Consider the following 21,457-nt stretch of genomic DNA (forward strand, 5'->3'; position numbering starts at 1 on the left):
AATATCAGAAGGAGATGTGCAGTATACAGGAAAGGCTCTGCCTGTGCCAAGCCACTGGTGCACTCCCATCAAGGAGGTCTAATTGTTAAAATGCAAACGCAGAGTTGCTGAGAAGAGCCTGTAAAATATTTCCTGTGAAGTGTGTTCAGCTGATGCACTGCCGTATGGGAGAGGGCGAATCCTGCTGCTGCCTCTGAGTGAGGAACACAAGGATGATGAATCCTGATGATTTCAGGATGGATGAAGCTGAAATGCCCCTTCTGTGTGCTCATGTGTCATCTGAAATCGTTTGCAGGATTGGGATAAATACTTCAATACAAAGTCAGATCACTGAGAATTTGCTTTCCAGAGGCCTTGTATAAAATTTACCTTGTCTGTGTTCTGGTTTATTTTTTGTGTATTTTCTTCTCCTTCCTCTTCTCTGTAGGATCAATCATATTGCTGTTGTTTTCCTGTTTCACCTATATGTGGATAAAACTCACTGATATGGAGGGTTCAGAAAGAGTTCAGCCCCCCAGGGTGCAGAGGATTGGTTGGGCTGACTGGCAAAGCTGCTTTTGCTTAGCAAAATAAAGGGACAGAGGGGACAAAATAATTATTGTCTCTATTAGGCAGGAGAGGTAGAAGGTACTTAAATGAAGGAGTTGGCTGAACAACTGTGTTTTGTTTGGCTGCTAGTAATTTAAACTGGAAATGAGAAGGGGGTGCCAAGCCATTAGAGCCTGTAAGTCAAACTGGAGGAGGCATGAGGGCTTTACTGGCCTGAAGGTGAAGCTGAGCACGTTTGAAGGGGACAGGACATAATGCCTGCAGCAGCAGAGGAGCTGCTTGAAACCCAGCAGGACCATTTGAGAGCTCTGCACCTGAAAGTAAACCAGTACTGCTGCTCTAAAATGCAGAATTAAGCCTATGTTTTTATCCCTGCACTTGAGATTGTGATTACATACTTTGGTTATTTTAAAGAATTATTGTTAAGGTGGATGCAAAAGGTGCAACTTTATTTTGAATGTTTGTACCTGAAAAGGTTCTTTTAACCTTGTACCTACCAAGTACATTAAGTACTTTCTACAAAAAAAAAAAAAAATCAAAAGCGAAGGAACAAAGTAATATTATTTGCCACTTGAAATCCATTAGTCATTGAAGATTTGCCTATGCACTGTAATCAACTGAAAAAAGCAATTCTCAAATACCTCTCCATTTTGCACAGACTCTATTCATAATACAAGAAACATTTTGTCACAATAATTTCCCTGCTTCCCAAGGGATTTTATTCTGGAAGTTGTGCCTGTGCTGGGACAAGTGGGGGGCTGTGTCAGAACAAGTTATTCTGCAAAACTACTGCATTTTTTGGAATCACTAAGATCTAATATTTGTTTCATTGAAAACTTTAATATATTTTCTATTTTGTGAATTGCCTCAGATTAAAGAGGATGTTTTTTCCCCTTTTTTCCCTCTTTTTTACGTCAGTCTTGAGGTTAACCAGAATAAATGTGTTTAGTTTGTGTTCAGTTCCAAGAATTACACTGAGCAGTGTTCTTGCAGGTTTGAACCAATAATTTACCTTCAAAGCACTCACAGTTAGTGCTTAGTTGCATTTTTATTAACTGGAAGGTCAAAAATAGCATAAACCTTGAGCCTGGTCTACGTAATCCCCTGGAAGATGTGTTCCCACTTTGCTCCAGATCAAAGTAAAGGCACACAGGTGAAATGTCACTCATGTGTCATGTGCAAATCAGTGCCATTTCTAACTGCTTTCCCTAGTGCCAAACTCATGTTAAATTGTGGAATGGAAATAGATCTTCTGAAAAAAAAAAGCCAGATATTAAATATAAAAAATATATATGTGCTAAATAGTTTTATACACACTAAATGTGTTTTATGGGAAGAAGAATCAATTCAACATCTACTTGTCTAAACGCCCATCAGTGAGTACCTGAGTCTTACTTCCATGTAAAAGTCCGTGGTAAATTCCCTATTTATGGTTCACTGGAATGAAAGGTGCTTGTGGAAAGCAGTGAAGTTGGTGGAAATGGGGAGAGGTCTGTTCCAATTGTCCTGTTCACTTAGTCCTCAAGTCAGTAGGTTTAAGAAGTTCCTTGTGACACATATAACTACAACAAAAATTTGCAACAATGGAAGAAAATTACAAATTTATCAAGTTTCCTTAGCTCCATGAACCTTCCCCTGCTGGAATTCTCACCTGGAAATGAAGATTTCTCTTCTTTCTTTAGCTAGAACTGGATCATTGAGTGGTAAAAGAAAAAAAAAAAAGTGGTGGAATTAGAGCTCCTTTTCATTTGCTATCCCTAATGATGTAAAACCGTGGTATAATTAGAGCTGCAATCAGCTATTCAGTGCAGACTTGAACTCTTTTGAACAAGCCACTCACTTCTGTTTGCCCTTTAGGCTTGCAGTGAAGAGTGAGCTGAAAGTCATGCCACTTAAGCATCGAGCTGCCAGAAAGTTTCAAACTGTCTTAGCAGCTGCTGAATTAGAGGGAAAATGAGTCCAAACTGCATTTGGGACAAAAATCACAACCTGGAGTCATCTGATGGTTACCACAGAGCACGTTTGCCGGTGCCAAAGCTTGTGGAATGGGAAGAAAAGTTCACCATTTCCAGCAGTGTTTTCAGCTCCAGTACAGAGGGAGCAGAGCTTTGTGCTGAGGTCTTTGTGCTGTGTCCTTTCTGCCCTCTGGTGCGCTCAGTTGACTTCTAAACTTTTTAAAAATCCCTTTTCAAATCACCTTTTTTTCCTTGTCCTACCTTCTGTCCATCATCACCAGTTCCTGGTACCTTCTACTCAGGTATCTTCCACCAAACCTGTTTGTTGAATCTCAATTTGTCACTCAGTAGAGGTTGTTTTGAGCCATATGCTGAAAAATAGCTGATATTGTAGTTCAACCATCCAGACTCATAGGCACCCCTTCACTGGAGTTTATTTAGGTTTTATTTAGGAAATCAGAGTTGCAGTATGCTTAAAGAAATATATGTCCATTGTAAGGCCAAGATTTATTTTTCAAGTTCATTACTTTATGTTTTAGGGTCATTAATTCATAATTATAGATTTCCTGGTTAAACTTGGAATATCATTAGGCATTTAAAAATCTGTCTTCAACTGTTTCCTCTTGTTTATTTTTGTACTGTTTCCTTTAAAGAGTTTTGTCTGGCAAGAAGGCAATCAGATTAGTGAAGCTGGTTTACAAACTGTGTTAGAAATGAGATGTTTTAAAAAGTTTTGCATTGCGCCTTTTTGCCATTTTCTGAAAACAGACAATCCTAGTAAAAAGGCATTGTTAAAATTTAGGTGCAGGGAAGGTGCAGGACTGGGGGAACCTTTAGCTGCGAGTAGCTGAGTCTTTTTTTTCCAAACCATCAAGTCACTCTTTGTTATTCTCTTCTCTCTGTTGACTGGAATCATATTCTAAGGCCAAAAGAAGCTGTTGAGATTTTAAAGAAAGTTTAAAGCAAGTTTGATGTAACATTCACTATTCTCTCACAGCCTTATTCTGATTAGGAGCAGATAGGAAAATTAGTTGAAGTCAGGAAAAGATGAAATAAAGGAAATTTTATAAGTTGAGGTATTTATAATAGGAAGCTTGAAGTCCATACCCCTCATTAGAATTGCTTATGTGCATGTGTTTCAATCCAGTGTGTGAGTTAATTTTCCTGCAGCAGCTCGGGAGTGTTAGATACGCCTTTTTGGGACAATGCTGTGTATTGTTATGCAGCACCATACACTGATCACTGTAATTGGTTTTGTAAAGCAAGCAAGCAGAAACTTGTTTTCTCTTTGTGATAAAAATAAGCCGAACTTAACATTTAAAATCAGGTCGTCTGATAAATAATGTAATATGTTGGGATTACGTGGTGTTTTTTCTCCTTCAAAGTGCTTTACAGGTGTTAATCTTAGTGACATTAGTCGTTTGTTTTTGATGATCTGAATTTGTGAGGTTTGGGATGACTTTGCTTACCAAAAACACAAAGGGGGAGGTTTTTGGTGATGCTGGAGTCCATGGCAGAGCTCCCATTAGACTCCAGGAGGCAGCAGGGTTTCACCTAGGTTTTTCACACCTATGGATGCTACAGCCACTAAGGGTAATTGTTTGTAGCTTGCTCAGACACCAAATAGTTTAATGTATGTTCCTAATTTTCATATAAATAATGCATTTGCAAGAACTAATGGATTTACATTGCCAGGTCCTGCTGGAGTTTTTCAGTACAAGGCATCCAGTTGAAATAGTAATTGACAAACCCAAATATCAAAAAGCCCACATGTGCAAAAGTCCTACCTTAAGCTCCTAAAATTCCAGATATAAAAATACCCCATAAAGTGTTTTTTTTTTTTAGTTCTTGGTTTGTTTTGTTGTGGTTTTTTTCCCCCAAGCTTTAGTATTCATATTCAACTGCCTTTCCTAAACCATGGGAGGTCAAGGAAGTCCAAACAAATCACATTGACCTATGAACACTTGATTCCAAAGGAAGCAGCTTTATAATATTACAGTTCTGATAATGAAGGAAACTCAGCATTGCTGGGGTATGAACATTTTAATTGCCTGCAGAATTTCCAGCTATTGCTGGTGTGATACATGTGAATTACTGACACTAATCTGTTAGGCATTCGAGGCCCAAATGTTTTCCCCTCAGCTACCCTTCATTAACTCCATTTTCACTGATTCTCTCCTAGAAATGAGTAAGCAAATGAAGAGATGCCTGTGAAATCTGATTTTTGGGTCAGCATCATCTTTACATGAGCTACCCTGCATTTTTGTGGCAGCATGGCCTATCTATGCTATAGCTTGTGTCCCCCAGATATATGTGTCATCAGAGCTCCAGAGTTGCTTGGAAGTGTAAAATAGGATAGAACAGTTGCTGATTCATTATTTGGCATTTTGTTACACATTTTGCATTTATTTCAAGGGCTGATACAATCATCTAAGATTTTCTGCTATTTCATGAAGTATGTTTTAAGGCCAGAATGAAACATGTGTTTTAATTACTAAGGAGATGAACAATTAACATGTTTGGAATAGGGAAATAATGTCAGCTTTGTGTAGTCCTGTGTGCTGACAGAGCAATAGTGGTGGTGTGCACGTTCATGCATGGCTGCCTTTCTGTGGCAGGGAATCTGGATCTGCTTTAGCATCAGGAAGAAAACCAAAGCATTTGCTGAATGCTGGAAGAAAAAAGCGTGGCTGAAATCTCCTCATCAGGATGTTTTATTGCCAGAACCATCCTATCTTGCAGAAAGCAGTAGGAGGATCTGAGATGAGAATAAAACACGACGTTGCTTATCAAATGAAAGATGAGAGCTCTGAAACTCTTTCTGAAGGTTTTTTTTTCCCTCCTTAGCTTGCGTTTTTTGAAAGTTCGTGCTTTTTTTTTTTTTTTTTTTTTTCACCTTATGTTGATTGGGTTTTGGTACTAAATGCTGAAGTGGTGTAAGTGGAGCAACTCAAACCCACACAGTGTTGTTTTATATCAAATGTGATGTGATGTAACAGAAGGTGGCACAGCAGAACCTAATACTGTGCATTAAATAAGGCAGATTTAGCTGGAGATGTGCCTCCCACATCTTCATTGGGATTTGCACAGCAGGAAATGGAGCAGACTTGGAGGTGTGCAGCAAGGAGGGTTTCAATCCACTCAGCTTTTCCTCCTGCCCTTACATACTGCCTGGGTGACATTTTGGTGTGCAAGTAAATAATGAGTTTTTATCAGCCACACTGCAGGTAGGTGCAGTAGCTGCTGCCTTGATTTGGCATTATAATAACCAGCCATAACAGAAGTAATGAGGTGTCAGAAATCCAAGAAGGGTCTTTGTTTATCACTGTAATTAAATACATTTGGAGAGTCATTTAAAGCAATAACAGGTGGGCAAAACTGAGGAAGAAGGATGACTTTGTAATGGACTAGTCAATGATTTTGTTCTGAAATTGATTGCTTTTAAATATCTGTTTGCATGTCTCTAAGTATCTCCACTCTGAATTGAAATGTTTTTCCCATTCTACATTGGGATTTTATGTTTATTCATTTTAATGTTTATTTTTGTCTCAGTCAGATAGATTTCTTTTTCTGATGGTGATAGTAATTAGGTTATACCAGTTTTAAGAGTCATTTAACCTGTGCCTTTTGTGCCAGAAGACCTGCAGTGCATCATAAGTTGGGCTTAAGAATTTGGCAGGGCTTGTAGGTCAGAGAGATTTGGTGGAGGAGGCTGAGCTTCAGGGAGGTGACACAGCTGGCTGAGGATGCTGGGACAGGTCAGGACCCTGTGGCAGGGAGCACATGAAGGTGATGTTGGTAGGGATGTGCAGGTAAATATCAGTCCTCAGAAGTTTTCTTTCCATCCTTCACGATTAGTTTCTGAGATGTACAGGTTACATCCTTTGAAAGTATATCAAGTCACTGATCTATTTTAATAGAAACTATTTTCAAACTAGTAAAGTTATGTTTTGCGAAAGCATCCACAAAACCATTGTCCTCTAGTAGAGCTTTTTTAGTGCGCCATGGGTATGTGCCCTCCCCAGGTCTGAATCTGCCTGAGCATTCTGGAAATGCTAGCTTTTTATTAAGGGATCTTATATATTAATAGCAGCATCCAGCTAATGCCAAGAGCTTCTGTATGGGCTGCTCTCCAGTTATGAAATACAAGAATCTGCCATAAACCACCCAGCTCGAGCACATGGATTTGCACCTTGTAGCAGTGCTGTGGTTAGTCTGAAGACAAACATTCTCACTGAACAGGATAAATACAGATGTGACTGTAATAAAATATGCTTTCTCCTCCCCAGTGTCCTCTGTCCTGAGCTTGGAGTGGCAGTGGGGTTGTCCTGGAGATGCTGCTGCCCTTTGGCACCTCCATGGTCATGGCACTGGGCATCTTCAAAACTGCAGCATGCCCCAAAAATTGTGCAAGGGTTTCCAGAAATAAAGCTTGTAAGTTATGGATTTTGTGGGCTTCTGGAAAAGGAAAGTTACCCTCATGGATAGCCACACATGGATGATTATGGATATGAAAAATAGATGCATAATACTGTGTGCACACAGCCCCTTATCTGTGTAAGAAGAATGTGGGGCTCTGTAATTACTTTCCAATTCTAGTGTTTAGCATCTCAAATTTGTGAGATTTCAGAAATTTAATGTCTATGTACATATTTGTTTAAATATCAACAAAGGTTTTCATCTAAGCATATGACTCCGACTCCGACAGCTTGAGCTTTATGATAAGCACTTCATTTAATGAGCTTCAAAATAAAAATACAAGAACTGCTGACATGCTTTCAACCATAGGCTAGATGGGTAATTGTCACACTAATTGTCAATCTCTTTATTACCTTACTGTCTTGGAATTATCTTATATATATATATATTACTGCATAGTTAAATGTATATTTTCATAGTAATTAAATAGCATTTTATTAGCCTGTATCTTTTTTTATTGCTTCTAAAATCAATTCTCATTTGAGATGCTGAAAATATGACAGAGAGTTTAATGGCAAGGAATTGTTTAACATCCCAACCAAAAATGAGTATTTGAGGCTAATAAAATTTAGCATCTTTAGAGCATCTAGAACTGAAATTCTTCTTAATGGCAATAATGTTCTATGCCTCATTATGCTTTTCATCAGTGACAGTGGGTTAATAAGGCCCAAGATGATCTCTCAAAACATTGCTTTCTTGGCATTAGCATTGAACATTAGCATTAGAAATGTAGCATATTTCACTGCATTTGGTAGTTACCAAACTTGATTTATGGCAGGGCTATATTACTGCAGTGTAAATTATTCTCTTGCTTAAAGCTTATATTGCATAGCTAATTTTTTTTTTTGCTAGTGCAGTGTCACTCTTGTTATGTAAATCACAATGACAAGCAGAAAAGTTTGGCAGGGACAGGTAGGGGATTTCTTCTTAATTTTTTTCTTTCTTCTCCTTATGCTTGCACAGACTTGCATCTCTTGCTGCTGATTTTTCTGGTCTGGAAAAGATGAACTTCCATCTACTCTTTTAAACACTATTTGTCCTTTATTTAAAATTCTTTGGCAATGGGTAATACAGAATCAAGGGGTTTGCTTTGTCACCACCAGTCTCCTGTCCCCTGCCCCACAGAGCAGCACTAATGGCCATTAGCATTAATTATTTAAAGTTCCTTGTTTTGCACACAGATCAATGTTCAGCGCCAGGTATGTGGTTGTGCACCCCCTGACTCTAGTACTTGACCTAAACCTCATCTTTCAAAGTGTCTGTTTTCTTTGATACAGCCTTTGGTTTTTATTCAGCACAGTGTAAGTGCTATTTAGAAAGCTTGAAGGTTTTATTTTTCTTTCAGGCAGGAACATTTCCTCTGTAAATGTTAACCTTGGGACACAGTCCGAAATCTTTATTTTCTTGTGTTTTCCTTCGTTTCCAATTAATTTTCAGCACTGGTGCATTCTGGGCTATAAGTGACAGAAGGGCAAACCCTAACGGGTGACCTTTCCTCTTAGACTCACCTATGGCTTGTTTTGCTCTTGGATATAGATGATCCACAAGCTTTCCACATATTGGATGAGTTAATGAGAAGTATAAATCTAGAAACAGCTGTTCTTCTCTCTCATGTGCAAAACCACCCCAAAACTGAAAAATGTTGAGTAGTACACAGATAATTGTAGGCCATATATAAGATTATAGTCAGGCCTCCAGACTGGCTCTTAGCAATTCCAGGAGCCTTTGTCCTGTGGGTGGGTTGTGCAAACTACTGAATTGTTCCAACTTCAGCTGAAATCCCATTGAAATATATAATTTGTGTGCATGTGTGTGTGTGGTGAAAAGTGAAGTATTCACAGCAGCTGGCCTCCACATGTCCAAACTGTTGGGATGTGCTGACTGCATGACTCCTGTAGTGACTAGAGATAAATCTTCCTTAGGATTCAACTTTATATAATTTTGACCTACTGTCTCTAAAATGTGGGGCTGTGGAACAGGGCATGTTGTGTCTAGTGTCCATTTAGGTAATTTTGGGGCATTTGTGGCCTTCTGAGCTCTCACCAGAAGCAGGCCCAGGCTGTGGTGTGGGTTTGTGGTCACACATTGCATTCTGTATATGCTCAGCAAAGTGCAGTTTGCCATGTTTTGTGGTCTTCCCGTGTTACTTAAGTTGCATAAAGACAAAGGAGTTGAGGAAAAAAATGTTCCTTTAAAAATTGCATGTTAGAAGCAGCAACACTTGAGGTCAAGTTTTGTCCCATGTGTTCTTCCATGAACTCATCATAAACAGGGTTAGCAACCTTACAGCTTCCCAAAAGTTTTACCACTCAAGACTGCACAGTCAACACAAATAATATGAAATAAGCTGAATTATGGATTTAATTCATGGGTCACATCACTCACAACATAACACAGTGTCATGCAACAGAAGCACAGCTCCTCATGGGTAATGGCATTAAGAGTGCTGAAGTCATGCTACAAAACTTGCTTAATGGTTTGCATTTTTTCCCCTATGTTACAAAATGTAGTTGAGCAGATGGATGCAGCCAGCTGTACACAGAGCTTTAGGGAGTACTGGGGAGAAAAGAGAGAGAGTTTTGTTAAGATAAATGTAATAATCTCTGTGATAATTAGTTTAATTTAGATCCCTGCATCTGACTCATTTTTGACTAACCTTGTATGAAGTCTTTCTTGCTTTGCTCATGGGTCTGAATTTAGTTTGATTACAATCCCTTTTTTTGTTCTTGTGGCTTGCTCACTGATCACTGATATTTTTCATTAAGCAGTTGCTTTATTACATTGTTATTTAGAGAGAAGTAATTTGTGTTTTCTAATTAATTTAATTCTAGGCACATTTAGTAAGTAGCTACAATGAGCCCATTCAAGGGGTTTTAGGTCATATTGACATTGTTTACCAGATGTGCTCAGTTTGTTTTAAAACACTGTTAACTCTGTGGTGACAACAGCCCTGTGTGATTGCTTGACTCTTCCATCTTCTCTAATCTGTATACCCTCCCAAAATTAGAAGATGCATTTCAGGTAGTAGTGAGAGATGCCTATAAGGTATCAAATCACAGGGAAATTATATTGCAATGTCAGTATAAACTATTCCTATTCTGGCTTCTCCTAGCCAGGGATGTGAAGCCATTTATACACGCACCAAAAAGCTTGATAATGCCAAAAAGATGCAGACTGGATGTTCAGTCTATGCTTGGCCCATTTACCTCTGAAAAAGTTTCAGTGAGGCTTCAGGAGACGGGACAGCCAGGAGATTGAGCTTCCAGGCAAGGCATGGCATGAGCAGTGATGGATTCCATGTTAATGGAATCCTAAGGCTGTAATTCGCAGCTGTCACTATCCCAAATTCATGGGCTTGGGAAATGGTTTCACCAGAAGCTTTTGGAAAAGCTCTGCATTTCCTTGCTAGTGGAGCTCCCAGGATTTGGGAGTTATTCAAGCACTTCATGTTCATCGCTGTTAAATGCTGTATCCATTCCATCATCTGAGCATGAAAACTCCCCATTACACCTATCATTTGCTCATTTGGCCTGCTGTGCCAGGAACTGGAGTTCTAAAATGAGATCCTAATTAGATGAATAAATAATATTTTCACAGGAAAATGTACAGGCAGGTTATTCCCCTGACTATAAGCTTGTCCCATGAAAAACTACCAACACTTGTTAACGTGTTCTGCAGTCACTTATTTTGATAAGAAGTAAATTATTGCTTTTCTGCAGCTAAGTCTGGCACAGAGCAGCAACACTGTAAGATTCATTGGCCTCTGAAGGACCCACCAAACAAAAGCCTTGATGTGTTTCCCTTTATTTTTCAACTGTTTTCCATCTCTTTCGGGTTGGAACAGCCGACATTAATGACAAATTTAGAAGGGAAGGTTTGTTCAGTAGTTCATACTTAATACATTTTAACATTTAATGCTTCTGATTCCATAGACTGAATTCTGATACAATTTGACCCAGCAGCTCACCTGCATTTCTGCTTTGTTTTTTGGAGGGAACATTTAAAATGTTGTTAAATCTTTTCTGTCTCATGCTGGTCTGTTAAGGGTGTGTGTGTGCATGGAAATGTGTTCTACGTATTGATTTAATAGGAAAGATTGTCTCTTGGAAAGGGAGAATTAACGTGTGTGCATGCATGTGGAATGAGGGAGAGAGAGGAGAATCTCTATCTGTGTGTTTATCTCTGTGATAAATGATGACTGCTAAAAATGTGACTTTCCATGAACGTTATGAAGTGTTTTCCTCTTTAAGGGTATTATACAAACACATCAGCAGAAATGAAGCTGCATTCTCGATTGTTCAGTTCAAACAGTTTGATGTTTCGTTATCCCTCAATCAATCAGCGCCCTGGAGGGGTATCAGCTATTGGCTGGGAATGCATCAGAGTGACATGCAGAGCACAGATATTCCTCAAAAGCTTGAAAATATTTAATTTAAAATACTCATTACAGTATGCATCTCAGTCTGAGAGTAGCGGCAAACTGAGCTCTGATTATCATTTTTGATCTTCTCTATTCAGTGCTAGCATCTCCCAAATTACCTTAAAATAGGCATCTTCCTAGACAGATTTTTAATTCACTTGCATTGCTTATTTTATTCTCTGTGTAAAAGTTATATGAGGGTATGGGGTTTAGAATAAACAAAATGCATAAAGTAGAAAGCGTAATGCGGCATAAATGCCACATAAATCACATCCTAAAGACAAAAGCAGATTTCAAACATCTGAATTACTGAGCACTTAATGTGGAGTCTAATCTGTGTTTTGATTTATGGAGTGTCACAAAGAGTAAAAAAAATATGGGAGGTTTCCTCTCTCTTCCAACAGTGGGGGGAAAAGGGGGGTCTTGACCCCAAGAAAGAGCTTTTCCTGCATTGTAGGTAAATCCCCAGACAAATGTCTCCTTTGCTGCTGGCAACTAGACTCTGTGCACAAGTAGCTGATTGAAATATCACTTGAGTTCTCTTGCTCATCACAGACTAGTAAGAGGCTGCTTCAAAATGCAAAATTATCCTTGAAAAAAACCTTCCCTGGTGCCCTCCCGGTGTTTGTTCCTTTACCTCGCCTGCAATCTGTGTAAGCCCTGCTTCTCCAAGCTCCCGAGCATCCCCAGGGGTCAGGGCACTGGTAGTGCTGTTCCCAAGCCACAGCTCTCTGAAATTGTACCTAACAGATAAAATCTCAGACTTACACTTAGGATGGACAGGAAGGAAAACCTGTGGGGTTTTTTTTCAGTAACAGTCATAATTTTAGGGAGAGAAGCTTATTATTCCTCATGCTTTTGTTTTCCTTTGCCCAGCCCACACCTCTAGGCTCAAACCCAACACACATTTTCCGTTCCAAAAAAAATCAATTTCTAGAGAAATACTTTTTAAAAAATCAACCTGTTTCCCCTGCGCCGCTGCGATTGGTCCGATCAGAATCGCCGAGGCGATCGCGTCAAAAGGAAAGAGCCCCGGCTTAATTGCGAGCTAAAGCCTCCTATAATCCAGGGGAGCATTTGAGATTCTGCCCAGGCAGCGCTGGGTTTGGGCAGCCGCTGAGGGCTGTGGGTTTCTCTCGCAGCCTCCCGGCTCTGCAGCACAAGTCAGCATCGCTAATGCAGACACAGCTCTCCCCCCGCTGCCTCTTCCCCGGCTCTCGCTCGCTCTGCCTCTCGCCGGGCTTTGATTCGATATGAACAGACTGCCAACTCCGATGCGAGAGCTGACATAACTCTGCAGATGGCTACCTTCGGATGATACACCTAGGGATTGTTTCTTTAAGGGAAGGTAACGCTTAATGCTAATGTTTATTTTTCCCTTGTTGCCATTTTTCAGGACTGCCAGTCCCAAAGAAGAGCCCAAAGTCGGTAAGCACTTTTCAGCTACTATTTCTGTCTGTTTGTCTGCTTTTTAGGGAAAAAGCATGAGTTTGGCTTGTTTGCTGTTCTGGGTCTCGATTGTTTTAAGTTGTCTTTCTGTTGCAACCATGATTACCTTGCACGGCTCCTGCTGCATGGGGAGATGAGAGGGGGATGCAGTACGGTATTTGCTTGTTTGCAAATAAAGCCTCTCAGGTTTACAAATCTGCTTCCCTGACAGATGAGCTTCTCTGTCGTTTAACTTACCAAAAAAAAAGAGCTATTGTTTCCTTTTGGAAAGATGGGAGGCCCCACCTTCTTGCCAGATTCCAATTCCTGTCGGGTGCTCATAGGCACCAACCTTTTCCATTAACTCAATGAGTTTTCTTGAGAACCTTTGGCTGAATTATTAACAGAATGGTAAAGCATGCACCTTGTTGGGAGAACAAAGCATGAGCAGAGCATGGTTACAGTTCCCAGGGAATACAGCCAGCTGTCCAAGTGCCTGCTCTGGAGGCATTTCCATACTGAGCAGGATTGTCCTGCAGGTGTAAGATTCCTCATTTTTTAAAAAAGCAACAACAGAACAATATTTTCTTGTCCCCCCCGAATGTATTTCCATGTAAAGCTGTTACCTGGAAACATCTTAGCATCTTAGCTAGCAGCACAGAAGCTGTGATCTCAAGTATCGTTAAAGCTCCGTGAATGACATTATGGAAGAAATTAATGTGCCATTTGTATGCAACAAAAAGCAATGTTTTATTTTTAAAAGGAATGAAATACTTAAAGCCTGAAAGTTTGCAGTTATCTGTTGAGTGTGGGGGTGAGACAAAATTCTCTGCCAGGAGCTTTGGGGAAGCAAAGCAAGTGATGTATTTGCCGTGCTGTAAGATGGTGTGAAACTTCACCAACAGTCCCTGGTTGTGCCAAAACCTGCAGCTGGGCACAGCCCACCTCGCCGCAAACCTGGGCAAGAGGTTTAGGAAGTGACTGAGCAGAAGGCTCTTGCTTTTGATAAGAGCTCTCTGCTCATCCAAAAAGAAAGCCCTGAAATAATTAATGTGATTCTGATGGCTTAGGGCAGCGCTGATTAAAGTCATGTGAGCCCAGGCCTCTACCATTGTCAGCTCGCATTAATGTTGGGAGGCAGAAGTGCGGGGTGCTCCTCGCGAATCGCAGCGCTGTCAGCCCTGCGCTCGCCGCTGTCACACGCGGGGGCTGCCTCAGCCCTCGCTGAGCCCGGAGCCAGTGTGTAAAATACAGACGTGTCTGGCACGTTTCTGTTCTCTGCCTCCACTTTCTCCCCCGGTCAGAGCAGGATTGGCTGCACGCGATCTGGGCTATGACTTCTGTCATTAAACCAGCCCTAATCCATCAGCCTCGGTCTTCCCAAAGCGTGGATGCTCCCACTTTGCCGCACGCACAGCGGGATCCTGCTGTGTCAGGCACCGCTCTGTGAGCTGTGCACAGTGAAAATCTGAGCAGCATGTAAATCCATGGCAGGATAATCCAGCCTTGGGGAACAAAGAGGCTGCTTACAAACAGGTGTAGCTGTGCAACAGCAGATTTCTCTCTGCTGTTTGCTCTGAGGAGCCTATCAGCCTGGGGAAAGCTGACATTCCTTTGCGTGCCTCTCCCAAGCCTTTTCAGGGTTCCTTCAGTGATTTTTCCTAGGGTCCTAGGTGGTGCTGTTGCCTCTAAAGCACAGGATTCCCAAAAAGCAGAGCCTCCTGCTCTCCTGGCCGCACACGGGGTGGTTGGCAGCGCTGTTAGCAGTGATGTTGTACTGACTGCAGCATCCTGCGGCCGCTCCTCGGAGGGCAGAGCCAGCGGGGCACAGCCGCTCCTTCCTCCCCAGGCATTGCTGACATGTGGTGAGTGAGTGTGGAAACATGGACCAAAGTGCCTCAGGGCATCTGTGTGCAGAGGAGGAAACTCCTCGGGTTGGATTTACACCAACCCCAGAGCTCGTGTGGCCAAGGCGACAGTCAGAGGCAGGGAAGATGTGGTGTCTAACCCATCCTTGGTTTGTTGAAGGGCTGCTGCTCCACTGCAGGGAGTGGGGAGTCCAGCCTGACCTTCCTGGCCATGAGGATTCCCACTCAAGACAGGCAAGAGCCAGTCCTACCCCACTGGCACGGTCCCTGTCTGGGATCCCATCTCTGAGCTGTGCCCGCGTGTTTCCAGGGATGCCCTCAATTCCAGGGACTCCTGCTTTGCTGCTGTGCTGGCACTGATGGGGGGAACACGGGAGCTGCCATCAGAGCCGTGTGCCAGGGGCTGTCCCCAGCACAGCACAGCTGTGGGGCTTGGGGGGACATGCTGCCCATTGCCCCTGTGCCCTTTGCTCAACATTTCCCTTTTCCAGCACTCTTTGTACTATAAACAAGCTGCAGTTAGAGGACAGCACACATCGAGCTGGCTTTGATCGTAGCTTGTGCTTGTTTTTTGTTTTTCTGCATCAGAGAAGTCACGACTCAGGTGTCCATATTCTTCTGCTTTGCTCAGGAGATGAACCTTCTCTCATTCCCTTATGTCCTTTTCCAAATCCCAGACACATTCCCCACTTACTGCCAGTGGCTGGTATTCATTCCTTAAGCAAGTCCTATTTTCTGTTCTCAGCTTTAGTCCTGCATTCCCCAAAGGCCAGCTTCAAGCTGTTGGCACCTCCTGGCTGTGGTGAGGTGTTAAAGCTGTGAGAGGTTTGTTGGTGCTGGGGCTGTGACACAGCCTGGGAAGTTTTCTTGCCTTTAGCTCAGTTTTGCTGGGCTGTATTTGTCAGTCTGTGTGTATCTTCTGACAAACTTTGCTCTTCTTGGATTTTAAGGGGAGTTTTTCAGCCTTGGTGAAAGAGCTGAATTAGTAAAAAAACCCTTTCCAGCCATACATGGGACTGGATGCATCCAAGTTCTTTATTCCCTTTCCCCTCACCAAGGACACGCTCCCAGCAGCTCACTGTGCTGCTCCTTTTTTTTTTTTTTAATTTCCCATTGATGATTTTTTAGTGAAAATGGATAATATTTTGTATTGAACATCTGAGATATACATTCTAAGCATGAAAAGTCTCTAGTATAGCATTTTCCCCTGCAATTATCCTGGTATAACATGGATGAAAACAAACTTTTTTTTTTTTTTTTTTTCCTTATTGCTTGCATCAAAATACTCCACAAGGGGGCAAAGATTCCCACTTCTAGCTCAGTTTGCTGTCACTGCCAGGACCAGCTTCTCCAAAAACCTCTACAGCAAAAAATCTGCAGCTAGATCATTGGAAGATGGGATCACTGCAGGGGGGAGAAAATGCTAAGTTCTTCTAAAAATCTGATGTTTTTCTTTTGGATTTAAATAAGTGCACTGCCAGCATAGCTGACTTGTGACCAAACATGCAATTCCTATGCACAGCTAGTCCCAGACAAGAGATTTACCTCATTTTTTGGGTGGATAACCAGCACCAGGGACTCTGCCAATGTCCTGATTTTGGAAGAGAAATTGGTTCCACAGTGAGTCTGTACAAGACACCCCTTTTCATTTAGAGCACCGGGGGTTTGGGTAGGGCATGAGAAGTTCCAGCTTTCCAAGTATTTATTTTGCCATGGCTGTAAAACAGAGTCAGTATTTTATCCCATTATCTGTATTTAAGTGTGCAGTCTGCCTAAATGGACTCAAGGCAGTCACCATGGCCTTGATTTCTAACCACTTGGTAAAGGCCCTTCTGGCGAGCCACTGATGCTTATCAGCAGCTCTGGAGAAGATCTCTCAAGAATCAGGGGTGCTGTTCCTGGCTCAGGTAGTTCAGTACTCCATGCTCTTCATGTCTTCTGGCAGAACTCAATACAGTTCAGCTGATCTGCTTTACTTGACTCTGAAAACCATGATCAGCACCTCAGGGTGAGCTCAGAACCTCCTGCTCTGTCACCAGCCAGACCCTGTGCTCATCTGCTGCTTTCCTGCCCATGTGTGTGAACCCAGCAAGCTGGACAGTAAGATTCAGACCCAGGAATCTTTATTATTTCTTTATTTCTTTTTAAATCAGAAAGCTTTCTGAGAGTTCTCATTATTTCCCTAAGGGCTGAATAAAGCATTTTAGTCCCTGTCCTCCACATTCTGTAACCAGTTATTTCCAGTGAGATTGGCCTGAAGTTTTACAGGATTCTTGTAGTTATTTTAGAAGTTTGGCCAAACAAACCTATCCAGATGGCTGGACTGAGAGATGTATTTTTTTTTAAGTTGATTATCCCCAGCATAGCTGTTTTTAAAGGGCTTCATTAAAAATTGAAGGGCTGCAAGTGAATTAGCTTCATTTACCACTTAAAAAGCTAAAAATGTTGGAAATTGGTTTAGATATTTGTGTTTGAAAGTCTGCAGATGAGTAATCACAGCAGGTAAGCTTTGTTCAAAATTGCTTTAAAGGACAAAGGCAATTTCACATTCTAGTCAATCGAAATACCCTTTAAAAAGATGCTGGTGATGGATCAACAACTTGAATTCAGGGCTGAAAGGTCAACATTATTTGGGCTGTTGAAGCTGGGATTTTTTCTCAGCATAAACCTAAAGAATGTGCAACCTCACAATAATTTTACCTGGGTTTTTGGGGTTTTTTAAGACTTTAAAATAGGGCACTTTGTATAGTTACTTTCTCCTCTGTACTTAATTCAGCTGTTCTGTGATGGAGTGTTGGCTGCCTGGGGTCTTGTTTTCAGAGTGAGCCAAGGGCTGCTCAGACATGTGGCCAGTGAGCCCCCCATGCTGATCCAGTCTGTGCTGCTGGCTTCTCTCCCTACCCCAGCCTGGCTTCCTAGAGAGAAGTACCTGAAAACACAGATTTTTGTTGCAGTGTTTTCAGATTCCCTCTGCCAGCAGGAGGTTTAATTTCCACCTGAGGTTCATTGGTGTTCGTAGCTGACCCCTTTTTGCTGGGAAATAGTGGATGTTGGATAAACAACCTGTGGGATGCTGTTTTTCTGGCCACCCTCTGTGTCACAGCAGCCCTGGGAACACAGTTGCCTGTTCCAGAGCAGGTGGGAGATTGCACTCAGCCTTGGTGGCAATCCAAGGTTCATCTCAAAAGAGCATTAAAAAGCATTTGCTGCACAGTGTGGGGAGCTCTTGTTGAGGATTTTGTTGCATATTGAGCAGTACAAATCCTGGCAATGCAAATGTGACTTGTGCTTCATTTGAGCACACAGTTGTGAATTTGAGTTAAGAACTATATGCCTTGTTTAGCTAAATAGTAAGCAGTCAGAACTCTTGACATGCTACTTTGGAATAAACCCTGAGATTAGATGGTGCATTTTTTTCTGTTATACTTGATTAAAACAAATTAAACTTCAAATAGACATTTTCACATTTGCTAAGGTCTGCAGAAGTCCCTTGGATGCTCTGGGGAGCAGAGCCATTAAAGGGGTACTCTTGTTCACAGACTTTTAACATGGGGAGTTGCAAGAGCTGCAAAGTTATCTTGACCAGTAAGGGCTGTGCTTGAATCTGTTTCAGGTTTTCACAGTGAAAATCATCCATTTTATTTCAGGCTCAAGTTAGACTCAAATGCTTTCTGAATAGAAGGTTGTTGGGATTTTCTGCCTTAATTCAGGAAAAAAATACATGCGCTGAAACTAGTAACCTATAATGAGATTTAGATCTGTCTTACGTGTGAGATGGAAAAATGCTTTTTTTTTTTTTTAATGATGAATTACTTTGTTTTGTATATCTCTTTCTGTCAGTCTGCCCATCAAAATCTGTCACCCGGAAATTCAACTGTACCCAGCATTAACCGGGTAGCAGCAAAACCATGCCATATATTTACTTATATGCATGCAGAAAAGCCTGATCAAAGAAGGGAGAAAAATTGATGGAAAACACCCACTCAGCGACCAATAACCGTCTGTTCTCTCCCTTTCCACTCGCTCTCTTCCTTACAGCAACCACTTGAAAGGAAAGACAGCCAAAACAGTTCCCAGCAGAGCGTCTCGAGCCACCGCAGCGGGCACACCGCGTCCCCCGCGCACAGCACCCAGGTGCTGCCGGACTTCGCCGCCCCGGAGGCGCCGGCCGCCGACCAGCCGGACACTTCTGGGCAGAAAAAGCCAGATCCATTCAAAATCTGGGCCCAGTCCAGGAGCATGTATGAAAGCCGACGTGAGTATGAAGCAGGTGTAGTTGCTAAGGCTACGGCTCCGGCAGCTGCTCCCTGTGTATTTTCTTTGCAAAGAAATGAATCTTTTAGGTTTCTGCTGGAAATGTAGGGTTTCCGCTGGTTAATTTGGTGCCTGTCAGTGAGATCCACTTGGTAGAGCTGCAGTTTGCTGTCTCATGAGGATTGGGTTTAGATCATCTCTAGAAAAGGGCACATAGACCAAAGCTTAATATGAAAAATCCCTTTAAAATTAAAGACTGTCTTTTCCCCTAAGTTTTTATTGTGCTTTTAAATTAGGCTGGAGAACTTTCAAGTTTGTTATCCAGATCCTAACCTCTTTTTTGAGGTTAAGATTGATGATCTGATATGCATAGGAATTTCAGTAAGGAGGGGAAGTATTTAGTTTGCTGAAATTCATATCAGATGCTTTTCAGCCTCACTCTGGGGAGGAGAAAATCCAGCTGAGCCATTTTACTTTGACCAGAGTGGACACTTTAACAATACAGATATTAAATGCATATTTTAAGTGGCTTTTATGGCAATTAATAATCTGCACACTTAGCTAATAATTCAGCAGGGTTTTGACTCTGTTCCAAGACTATAAATGTGGTTTCAATCAGTTTCTTCTCAGGAAACAAAATAAACACATTGGCTTTGCGTTAATTGTACTGCTGAAGATGATCAAATCTGTAAAAGCTTCTTAAAGAGTTAAGAGTGTTAGGTTCATTTTGAAAGGCAGTAGTTACTTTAGTTAGAGAAAAGGGAGTTTCAAAGTCTGAGTACTTTGAGAGTATCACCCACAGTTTGATTTTATTGTCTAACTCGAAATTGGTAAAACCAGTAAGAAATTAACCTTTACCTTAGAAAGAAAAATGGTAGGACTTTTTTTTTACTGAAAAATGAATCACTTTGAAGTCTTATATCCTGGGAAAATTAAATCATGAGTCACAGTTTCTTGGCTGAAGATGCATCTCTTTGGATTGAATGTCTCAGCAATGCAGTTTATAGGTGTCTCTGCTTTTGTGCACTGCTTCCCTTCCCATCCTTTCCAAGGGATTTGGTGTACTGACCCTGTGGGCTCTCGGGCCAGGTCGTGCTGATCTGCAGACTGCAGTGACAGAACTTGTATGTGCAGCTCACTGAAATAGGAAAAGGGGGCGAGAGCTGAGGGACAGCAGCTGCTGAGCCCTGCAGAGCTGTGGGCAGAGCTCCTCCTTCTCCTGCCTGGGTGGACAAGTGTCCCATGGCACTGGCCTTCCCACTGCCCAGCCCGCATGGTTCCTGCTGCACTGTGCTGCCATTCCCTCTGACCCCCTGCAGCTACTTAGCTAATTTCTAATTAACTGTTTAACTCACACTAATTAGTCATTAGTATCAGCTTAGCAGCCTTAACTCCTGCCTATCTTTCCTGATAAAACCCAAGACTGAGCTGGAGAAAGCCTGAAGTGCATAGGCAGGCAGTCGCCCTTCTGTGTCTCCTCCAACACCATGTGCTAAATCCTCCCTCTTTCCTCAATGGCTGCAGTTATCCTGTAGAGGTTTTGTCCTTGGCTGGGACTAGAGCCCTCCCTGAGGCCTTTTCACAGTCTCTTGACCTGCTGGCTTCTCACAACCCATCTTTTTCCTGTGCCACAATCCTCACTGCTTGGGCCTGTTGCTAGACTGGGATCTGCTACACCCCTTCAGCTTCCTGGTCTCACCTTTCCATAGTCCAGCATCTCTGTAGTGAGGCCGATCCTCTTCTCCGGCTTCCGTCCTTGTCTCTTGCCTCTTCTACCAGATAAAATCTGTTTGAACATTGGTGCTTTTTTATGACCTTTTCATCCTATTGCAGTTCCCTTCCAGGAAGGTCTTTTTCTGAGATTTCTTGTTTTCATGGATAAGGCTTTTTTGGAGAATGGTGGAAGTGTGATATGGTCGTATCTCCTTTTAAACCATTAGAGGTGTCCAAGAGTGAATTTCTAACCCTAAGCTGCAGTGAAACATATTCCCTGGGGATTAACCTGCACTCTTAGCTAGTGACATGGCTTTGCTGTAGGTAATGAAATGTGAAGAAAAGCAGGAAAGATAAGTGAAAAATTAAGTTGGATGTGCTCTGTCTACTTTTCTGGTCTGATCCCAAAGCACGACTGGTGGTTTTACTACGAGGTCAGCAGTCAGCTCCTTCTTCCCTCACCAAGCCCTTATTTATCACCAGACTCATAAGCAGAGTCTGTGGTTCACAGCTGAAACCAGGCTCTGCTGCCTGGGGGGCTTGGGGTGAAGCCCTGTGTTTCTTTGCCTTTGTTATGAACCTGAATCATCCCTTTGAAACTCATTCCCAGTGTTTCCCAAGCGTGGCTCTCAGGTTATTTGTAGGGAGCTCTGCTGACACTGAGCAGCAGAGTGTGTGATGGGAGGAATCATTCCCTGGGGACTCCAGTTCCCTGTCTGTCAGCTCCACCTGTGCTGTTCTTCTTGTTTTTACTCCAGTGCCACCTTTGGCTAGTAGGGAAACAGTCACAT

The 21,457-nt window shown here is 42.0% G+C and overlaps 1 protein-coding gene and 1 long non-coding RNA gene across 31 annotated transcripts in view; one reads left to right on the plus strand and one right to left on the minus strand.

Annotated features, from left to right (window-relative positions):
• Nucleotides 1–21,457, plus strand: part of MAGI1 (membrane associated guanylate kinase, WW and PDZ domain containing 1) — a 325,672-nt gene that overhangs the window by 276,616 nt on the left and 27,599 nt on the right. For all 30 annotated transcript variants that reach the window (XM_032750689.3, XM_030283259.4, XM_030283261.4 and 27 more), the window contains 2 exons: nt 12,800–12,831; nt 18,738–18,954. In XM_032750689.3, the coding sequence (XP_032606580.3) occupies nt 12,800–12,831; nt 18,738–18,954 (249 nt within the window). The remainder of the gene's footprint in view (nt 1–12,799; nt 12,832–18,737; nt 18,955–21,457) is intronic.
• On the minus strand, nt 9,329–12,494 carry LOC140684914 (uncharacterized). Its single transcript, XR_012057890.1, has 2 exons — nt 12,365–12,494; nt 9,329–9,539 (listed from the first exon to the last, which is right to left on the minus strand). It is a non-coding gene; the product is annotated as an uncharacterized lncRNA (long non-coding RNA).

Source organism: Taeniopygia guttata, chromosome 12 (assembly GCF_048771995.1).
Source record: "Taeniopygia guttata chromosome 12, bTaeGut7.mat, whole genome shotgun sequence".
NCBI lineage: Eukaryota > Metazoa > Chordata > Aves > Passeriformes > Estrildidae > Taeniopygia > Taeniopygia guttata.